The sequence below is a fragment of the Aythya fuligula genome, chromosome 3 (genome assembly GCF_009819795.1).
Source record: "Aythya fuligula isolate bAytFul2 chromosome 3, bAytFul2.pri, whole genome shotgun sequence".
Taxonomy (NCBI): Eukaryota; Metazoa; Chordata; class Aves; order Anseriformes; family Anatidae; genus Aythya; species Aythya fuligula.
In genome coordinates this window covers 21,294,368-21,303,620 of record NC_045561.1, presented here as the reverse complement: position 1 = coordinate 21,303,620, position 9,253 = coordinate 21,294,368, and the positions used below count along the sequence as shown (strand labels likewise).

At 43.4% G+C, this 9,253-nt stretch overlaps 1 protein-coding gene across 1 annotated transcript; it reads right to left on the bottom strand.

Annotated features, from left to right (window-relative positions):
- Window positions 1-549: 549 nt before the first annotated feature.
- Window positions 550-8,917, bottom strand: LOC116487131 (mitochondrial amidoxime reducing component 2-like). Its single transcript, XM_032183753.1, has 7 exons — window positions 8,640-8,917; window positions 8,384-8,557; window positions 5,580-5,742; window positions 4,076-4,216; window positions 3,010-3,071; window positions 2,850-2,921; window positions 550-2,322 (listed from the first exon to the last, which is right to left on the bottom strand). The coding sequence occupies exons 1-7, from the start codon at window positions 8,915-8,917 to the stop codon at window positions 2,196-2,198; spliced, it is 1,017 nt and encodes a 338-aa protein (XP_032039644.1). The 3' UTR covers window positions 550-2,195.
- Between the last annotated feature and the right edge of the window lie 336 nt (window positions 8,918-9,253).

The following is a 9,253-nucleotide window of genomic DNA, read 5'->3' as shown; positions in this document are numbered from 1 at the left end:
TTTTTCTCTAGAGTTAAAAAATAATTAAACATCTTTAAGTGCACAATTAAAAAAAAATAGTTTTATGATTTACATGTTTTTCAAATTTCTAAATGGCTTTAGCGAAATCAAATACAATTTCTAAAGTTACAACAGTACAACATTCATATGAAGATGTTTATGTTGCAACATTAATTAGTTACCCTCTCCAGCTCCCATATAGGGCCCTCTTTCATCGCATAATGGATTTAAATGTCAACAGAAACACAGATGCAGTTTCTCATTGAAAAAAACAGCCCCCTTTGAAAATTAGTCTAATCAATGAACAATTAAAATCCAATCAACAGGATGCAACGCAATCTATACCACAAAATGCATTATATAACTTCTGAAGTGATGATAGAACCACAACGAAGAAGTACCCTTGGCTAGAGGCTATATTCAGCTCTTGTTCCTTCCACTTTTTTGACTTAATGAAAAAGACACATTCTTAACTAATTGCAGGCCAGCAGGCTGTCTTTGCTTAATAATATTATTTGGAATTCCACAATGTTTCAGCCTCTAATATTCATGATTTTCAATATATGCTTTTTTTTTTTTTTTTTAAATGAACCTCAGGATTACTTTCCTTTTATAAGACGATGCTTGTTCTCTTACTTCTCCCATTAGCTGCTACATTAGGCATAACAACACACAGGTATGCAACATGTAGACCTAGCTGGGCATTTGTATGTCCACTGCTAATAAAAGGCTATTTGGAATAACTCTGAGTTCACGAATAATAGAAAAGTACCTTCCCCATATGCTTGCTTCGTGCTTTTACCACATACACCCATCTGAATTTGCTCAAAGGCACAAGGACTCTTCATTTTATTACAGGTCTGAGCTGTGAACATGCAGCAAAATTCCCATTTCATATTCACAGTACAAAACAAAGATTCTAAACACCAAATTAGGTCATTATTTGTCCTTCACACTCCATTAAATTCCTCTTTTTTGCTAGTTCAACAATCTTTCTAGACCTAGCAACCCATAACAAAGCAACAGGCATCCAAGCATTTGAAAAACGGCAGGCTTGGATTTTTTTTTTCTTCATAATTATATTTAAAGAAAAGATCCTACTGCCATCACCCTACTAGTTTCTTCCCTCTTCACCAACCCCTATTTGTTTTATGCAACATAAAATACTGTAAAAAAACATAATTATTTGACATTTGGTTAGAACAGGGAGGGAGAAATCCAAATGCATTATGCATAACGTTAACACACTCCGTCTAAAACTGCAGCTTCCCAAATGTCTGCTCAGTGCTATTTGGCACTGGAAATCTATTTTTTTCCTCTCCCCTGATGTATAAAGCTTTACTTCTCTACACATCCAGATCCCTTTGGTCTAAATCTTGCGGAAGCAGCCTACCTTTCTATAGAAAGTGGCTCACTTAGTCAAACAAATCACTACTTTACAGCTGAGCCGATACAGTATGCTTCACAGGAGAAAAAAAAAAAAAAATCATTCAAATTCTTTCAAGCACAAGTCATAAAATAAATGAGCCTATAGTCTTACAGTTTTCCCACCTATAGACAAGAGGAGCATTCAGTCAGCTCACAAAGCTTCTCCTTCTGATATTGCTCCAATCTCAAAAAACAAAAGCAATCTTCTGGAAACAACTGCAGAGTAAGTAACACTGCAGTAAAGTAACTCCATACAAAGATAAAGATACTTAGGACCAAAGAAGGGTAGAATTTAAGACACAGCCTTGCCATCAGCACTTACAGTTCAATTGACAAGGGAGCTCCATGATCAACATATGCATTTTATGCTTGGCATGACTGTTTTTGTGGTTCTTTGTAGGCACTGATTGTATCTAATACATGATGCAAAGCCCTTGTAAATAACTTTGGATTCTGACATCAAGCTTAACACAAAATTTTATGAGGTGTAATAAAGTAGTGCTGTCAAGTCTGTCTTGGATTAGACTCTTCTCTAACACATCCTGCAGAAAAAATAAAAATTTGTTTGCTACATGCGTGCTATTAGATGATAATGATCTGAAGTGCCTGACAGCTCATAGCCTCAAAGACCTCCCGCACCTTACAAAGGAACATAGTATTAAAAATATTGCAAGAGATAAGAAAAAGTTATGTCAGTGACTGTGTTCACATAGAAAAAGAAAAATATGTTGAAGTGAAAAGTCATCTTCTGATAAAAACATCCCTCGCTACTGGACCATCTTGTACACAGGGTCTCCAACTTGAATTGTTCCAGTTTTGTCAACAGCAAAGTATCTTCCAAAGAGAGGGCTGGATTTGTAAATGTGTCGCTCAGATGGATCACATAAGCGGTAACTGCAGAGAGAGAACACTTGTTTTTAGAATCAATGGTAGCAAATCCTAAATATCAAGGTATCAGTGCTGAGAGTGAGGACATATGAACAGTCACCATATTATACTACAAACTAAATAAATACTATAATTATAGAGAACTAAGCAGTTCAAATAGAGAGAAAGAACCTCATTGAATTCACGGGTCCACGTATATAATACACATACAGAAGATATTTTAAAAAGAAATGCTGAAGTTGCTAAGTTAGACCTTTAAATACCTTAAATTTCTGTTACACCAAGCATTCTCACTAGCATTGACGAAAGAGGCAGAGAATGTAAAGTTTGCAAGTAAGAAGAGATAACTTCCTGAATGTTCTTACTATATAGAATTGCATAAAGTAGAACAGAAGCCAATACACACATAACTTTACACTGCATTATTACATCCTGCACATACTTTAAAGCACTTTTAAAACATCAGCCCAGCATCTGTTGGATCTAACCTAAATCCAATCCCACAGCCTGAGACACACTGGTATTTTTACAACCTTTTCAATGTTTCCAGGGGCTCCTTCCTGTCCAGGACCCCAGTGTCTGGGTTAACAGTTGTTAAAATACACCTGCAATTACAGACAGCACCACATCAGTAACAGCTTCTGATTATAAATCTCTGTCCACCTACATAAAGTAACGGTCTCAAATATTTACCTTGCACAGCACACTGTCCCCTTCATTTCCACACTGCCAATAAGAATTTCCTCCCACGTGTCCTGAGGGAAGGAAAATATTAAGCACAGATTAGACACATGCACATACAACCATTCTTCTAGGAGTGGCACAGTCATTCTTAAAGAGGCTGTACCATTCCAGATGGTTACCTTTACTTGCATCTTCAAGGAAGTGCTGTTATATTATGGTACAATTTTAATGAAAATCTACATACAATATTGTCCCTACATTCATCCAATCCATGACCCACCAGTAATTACATCTGGAAAGAGAGATATGTAGGTAACAAATCCCATTCTGCAGCATGCACTTGCCTGAACTTAAAGCAAGTTTATTGAAACTGTGCATGTGATAATCTGATCTGTGACTTCTGCAAGTCACTACTTCGGCAGTAAGAAATTTTTTTAGTGAAATTAAGTTTTCACTTCTCTGCACAAGCTTAACATTGTAACCCTTCTTGGAAGACCCATTTTCATTTTTAGGAACTTCACAGATTGGGGAATTACCAGATCTATCCAGAGCAAGCTCTTTGGAAAAAGGGAACATGATGTCAAAACACTTAAATGCCATCGTCATCTGTTCACTTCATCACCAGATACCTTCATAGATGGTACCTTTTGAACTACCAGAATATAGTCAGAGTTGTAGTGTTGGTGCTGCAGAATCACAATGGTTAGTTTTACTCTTGTGCCAAAGACTATCGGACATCACACTCACAATTTACTAACTGTTCATTTGTATCTTTAATCTGATTAATGACAGCATGCATAGCTTTCCTTACTTCACACTTGAAAGTGAGCTTTCATTAGCAGTCCGCCACTTGTTTCTTCCTTTGCTAAGCTAATTAAGTATTCACAGACCTGTTTCCTCCCTCTGTGCTTCGCATGCAAGTGAGCAGAAGTATCTCTCTGGAATCCAGCTGTATATCACCAAACAGCAGCTTTCCTCATCCTTGTTGGCACCATCCCCCAAGGAAACCATTAAAAAAAAAACAAAAAAAAACACACACACAAGCCTTCAAAAAGACATTTAAGAGTTATTTTACCTCCTCAAACGCACTGCAACCTGTCACGAAAATATTCGGTCTGAAGTTCTGTATCTTAACTTTCTTCTCCAGTCTGGTATTTAAGTCGTCCAGTGAAGCTTCTGAGATGATCAAGACCGGGCTACAGTCAGGATAGGCAACCTACATAAATAAACACCAAAAAATGTAAGGCTGCTGTAAGAGCATGGGTGTGAAGTTGGCAGAAATACTGAACAGCAAAAGGACTGATATGTTGGAACTGGTGACCACATATTAGCCTGGCAGTGTTAGGCTGCTGCATTCAGATTTTAATTTTGATGGAAGGACATTAGCAAGTAAAACACCTGCCCTTTTCCTATTTCAGTAACTGCCACCACTTTCCTTTGCTCAAACTGTAAAATTAAACTTCTATTTATAGAATGAAGCTGAAATTATATAAGCTGCTGCAACTTCTTACAAACTGATATTGTATGCACACCCCAGACATTTATGCTAGGTGTTACAGACAGAGCTAAATATATCAGTACAGCATGCTGTGGCAAGCTTTGAAGTATACCGATTTGTTTATGGATCTGCTAAACTTACATGGTCGACTATAATTGACTAACTGAATTCTTCTATGCTTCTTCTATTCTTCATGCTAGGATTCCTGAATGCCACCCCTCCTAACCTGACACACCATATGCTGAAACCATTAGTCTTTGCACCAGTCTCAGTTACATGATAAATGCATATGCATGAGAATTCAGAACAAACTATATACTTCCTGTTCTTTGTGCAACAAGCACTACACCAATGTCCTATAGATAAAAACATCACGAGAATAATGTAAGGCATTCACAAATTGTACTTCCTTAAAAAGTATGCACTCATCAGGGAGAATTCACTCCATCCTCATACAGGAGCTGTGTTCAGACAAGAAGGACATCAGTAGCTCCGATGATATAAAGACATCTGAGCATGGCAACTCCCTTCCCTTCCTATATTATCATTATCTAATATCACTTCTTCAAGCTTCTTACCACAGAAAGAGGGAGATGAAACCTCTGTAACCCTTTCTGGATGGTAATTCCTAGGACTGTAACTATAGACACCGGGATTGAATGTTGTCCCTTTAAATAAACTATGAGGTAATACAACTCGTATCAGTAAATTCCTAGATCTCACAAGGGATACTAAATGGAAGTTTTCTATACAATACAGGTTATAACTCCAAAACACCTTTAAAAACATAATTTTCTTCCATTCTCTGAGTCACAAAAGGAATGGTATTTAAATCTGCAGCTCTTCTTTAAATGTTGGTGTCAAACTCTAGCTGTGAGTGGTCAACAGCTTAGAACAAATCTAAGGTAAAATTAAAGCAGGTAATTTCATCATAAAAAAGGAAAACATTCACATGGTTTAAGTACATGATATAAACCTTCCTAAAATGGGCTCATCACAAACAACTGAATGTGCGGATTTGGTGGCTGGGGAAAGAAACAATGAGAAGAAAGTAATTCTGAGAACAAAAATGTTCATTTACCTCATCTGTGGTTCGGAAAAGGTCTATTACGTCCTTTGACTTTCTTGGCACCATGGAAGGCTCAAAGTGCACCAGTCGATAGGGCTCCGAATTCAGGAAAGTGGTGATCCACCGAGCCACTTCATCTCCACAGTCCCTGCCTTGAATATCCAGTCCAAACAACCTGAAGGATAAGACATATCAGCAATCTAGTTGTAAAACCAAAGACTCAAGCATGCTTATTATTTAAAAGTAAGCATCTCATTTTAATAGTAGAAGCTAAATACATTTAACAAACCACCTGAATTAGCGAGGCAGAAGCTGGTTTCTGGATTTGGCACAAGGATCATTTCCAGCGTGCAATCTTGTGGCAACTTGTTTTGGAAGCTAGGTAGCGTGGACATGGCCAGACAGCAACAGTTGGTGAAAGAATGAGCCATGAACAGACTAGGTGCTCAGAGCTTAAAAAAAAAAAAAGTCTATTCTTGCATTTGTGTGTGACTAACAACAAAAGATCTTGGCCCAGAAATCAACTGAAATGTAATTAATTTGCAAAAATGAACACTGTGGTGCGGTTAGTCACTGTAATTAGCACTTGCTGATGTCCCTGACTGTTAAGGAAGCTTTTGTTCAAATTTTAGTGCTGTAAAAATTTACCCAGAGCTGAGTGAAACTCTGCTGCCTAACAGACCGCTTCGGCTTACATTCTGACACCGATTAATAAATTTGCATGTGCTGTAATTATTTTTTTACTATAAAGCAGCAATGAACACCTTATTGCTGAGGCTGCAAAATAGGATGTTAAAACCTGGTGTTCACACATTCCTCAAAAAAAATCCAACCAAACCAAATCACACACTACATCTAGACCACTTGAGGATCAGCCTGTCAGCACATGAGGCAGAGCACAAAGAGCAATGTAAATTTCAGCCCTTGTTCTCAGCAAGACGCTTCCCCAAAAACTAGCTGTCCCCTGAAAAGTCTCTGGAAGGTGTTGTTTTTTTTTTTTTTTCCCACACCACACAAATCTATGTTAAGAATAACAAAAGGATGTATGTCAGCTTTGCATAAGGCTGCTGGCAAGACCTCACCCCAGTGAGAACTGGCAACAAGCAACTAATCCAACAAGCAAAGCTCAAGCCTAAGACACTGAGCTATACACTAGGAGAGGTTAAAGATTTATAATGGAAGCAAAGTCCATGGTGCACAAAAATCCACTGGCAGCACAATGCAAAACAAGTTTACGCCAGGAACACTTTCCTGGCACACAAGGTAAACCTCAGCTCAATCTTCCACTAAACTTCCACAACAGTTATGGATAAGTTAATACGGTCTTCACAGTAGTGATTTTGACCCAACTACACTGCAGTTTCTTCTACCTGTGCGACTACGTGCTGCATGGATTAAAGCACGTAGATGCCCAGGCAGCTCATCTAGCTTGGCCCAGCTCCTAGGGTACATCTTCTCTCTGCTCGCATCTATTGGGAATGCCCTCCTCGCCCATGGGCAGGCTGCAGGCTTCATGCAGTGACAGCTAGCAGTGGGCTCCTGCTGCCAGAAAGATTAATTTTATTTCACGCACAGTATAACTGCCCCTGCAAAAGGAGCTACTGACAGCTCTCTCCTAGTTATTTTCTGTCTTTTCAGAAACACCCAGGTGTGTGCATGCACCCAAACACTTGAAGTGGCTGTGCCCTGCTCAGCCAAGCCCCCAGCTCTTTGGGGTACTCCTGTGGCTGTCACAAACTCTCAGCACAGTGCTGTAAGGCAGCCCTGTCACTCAGCAGTGTCTGCATGACATCTGTTCTCACCCACTAACTCCAACAGCCACATCCCTGCTCTGTTTGCTGGAATCCTCACACGGGCTCCGTGACACAGGTGGCGGTGAAATGCCACTGCCCAAGAGAGCACCTGGCTGCCTTTCGCTGCCCTCCCTTCTCTCAGTCACTGCCTGCCTGGGCGCTGGCACGAAGCAGCTTCCAACAGCACTGTTTTCCACCTCAGAAGCAGATCTATACTGATTAACTCAGGGGTTTAGGGATCCATGGGAACACTGTGCGATCACAGCTTTAAGTATAACGCCACATACCAACAGGCACGGATGAAGAACACAGAGGCTTCTTAACAAGAGAGCTGAAAAATATCCCTAACGCGTTATCTCCATGAATAAAAACTGTGCCTACTCAGTGGATTCAGTCCTACACTCGACTCCCCCAAACACAGGGCTTTTAAACACCCAAGTAAAACCTGCAGCTGGACTTACAGGCTACAGATAAAGCCTACACAGCCTTTTGCAGCCGGACGCCCTGTCGCGTTGCCCCAGCTCCAAACTCCTGGGCACGAGCCAGCACCCATACCAAGGCCTGGCAGTTTTTCCTTGCTGAAATATATTTAGCCTACTTAAATCTTTTCCTAACAAGTTTTAGAAAGTTGTGTATGCGTTTGACATGCGTGTCACCGCCTGGCACACGCATGTTACAGAGGTAACGCGTGACCGAGGCTCTGAGGTGCAATCACCCAAGCGGGAAGTCAACATCGGTGAGTAAACACGACGCGGCGCGGAGACTGGAGATCACAATTTATGGTCTGTGGCTACTGCGTTATCTCTCCCAATATTTATTTGTGCCGCCATGCAGCAGATTAAAATTAAAGCGTTTGTTACAGCAGTTAGCCTTTGGTGTAACACGCAGCACCTGCAAATTCCTGAATAAGAAAACACCGGCTGCTCCCCAGACTTGAAAAGCAAGGCGTACAAGAGAGGGGCAGGCTATAACCAGGGAGAGGGGACGAAGCAGGAGCCCCCCCAGCCTCCCTACCCGCCGTACCTGCAGTTCCGCACCGGGTTTTTCCTGGGGAGCCTGACGGGCAGCCGCAGCGGCTCCATGCCGGGGGCGCTGAGGGCCAGGCAGCCATTCTCGCAGCCGACCGAGACGAGGACGAGCCGGGGCTCCTGGCGGGCGGTGACCATGTGCCCGTCCTCCTTGGTCACCAGCCAGAACCTGCAGCGCGGGGGGCGCGCAGAGCCTCAGGACCGGGCTGCCCTGGCGGCTCCCTGCCCCGCACCGCCCCGCTCCCCCCTACCTGTCCCGCAGCTCCCCGCTCTGCAGCCCCATCGGCGTCACCTGCGCCCTCGGCACGGCCACCCCCCGGCACGACTTCACGGGGTACACGAAGAGGCTCGACACCGTCCCCACACGCTGCAGCCGAGCTGGGCGGCGCTGGCGGCGGCGGCTGCGCCCCGCGGCCCAGCGCCAAGCCCCCAGCAGGGCGCCCAGCGCCAGGGCCGCCGCCGCCGCCCACAGCCAGCCCGCACGGGGCCCCCGCAGCGCCGGGCCCGCAGCCCCCCACGGCCCGCTCATGGCGCCCGGGCCGCACGCAGGGACGGGACGGGGACGGGGACGGGATGGGGGCGGTGAGGGGAGGCGCGGGGCCGCCCCCTTCCGCCACGGGGCCGCTCAGCCCTCACAGCGCCTCCCCGGCCCGCTGCTCCCGCTGGGGGCTGCGTCCCCTTGCTGTGTGTGCCCTTCCCAGGGCTCTGCCAAATCCCTTGAAAGTCCTTCTCGCAGTGCTTCGCTGAGGGAATTGGTACCTGCAGAACCCTCTGTGAGGATGTTGGTTCTCCATAGGGACGTTTAAAGTCCGACCACCGATGGAGCTCCCTTGTGCTGCTCTTCAGTGCTGTCCTGCTGACCCGT

Excerpts from the sequence above, each read along its gene's own strand:
- LOC116487131 (XM_032183753.1), bottom strand. The coding sequence starts at position 8,917 with ATGAGCGGGCCGTGGGGGGCTGCGGGCCCGGCGCTGCGGGGGCCCCGT. Across the intron at positions 2,922-3,009 it reads GGGACAGTGTGCTGTGCAAG|GTGTATTTTAACAACTGTTA; the intron begins GTAAATATTTGA and ends CTGTAATTGCAG. Across the intron at positions 2,323-2,849 it reads CCCCTGGAAACATTGAAAAG|TTACCGCTTATGTGATCCAT; the intron begins GTTGTAAAAATA and ends CTCTCTCTGCAG.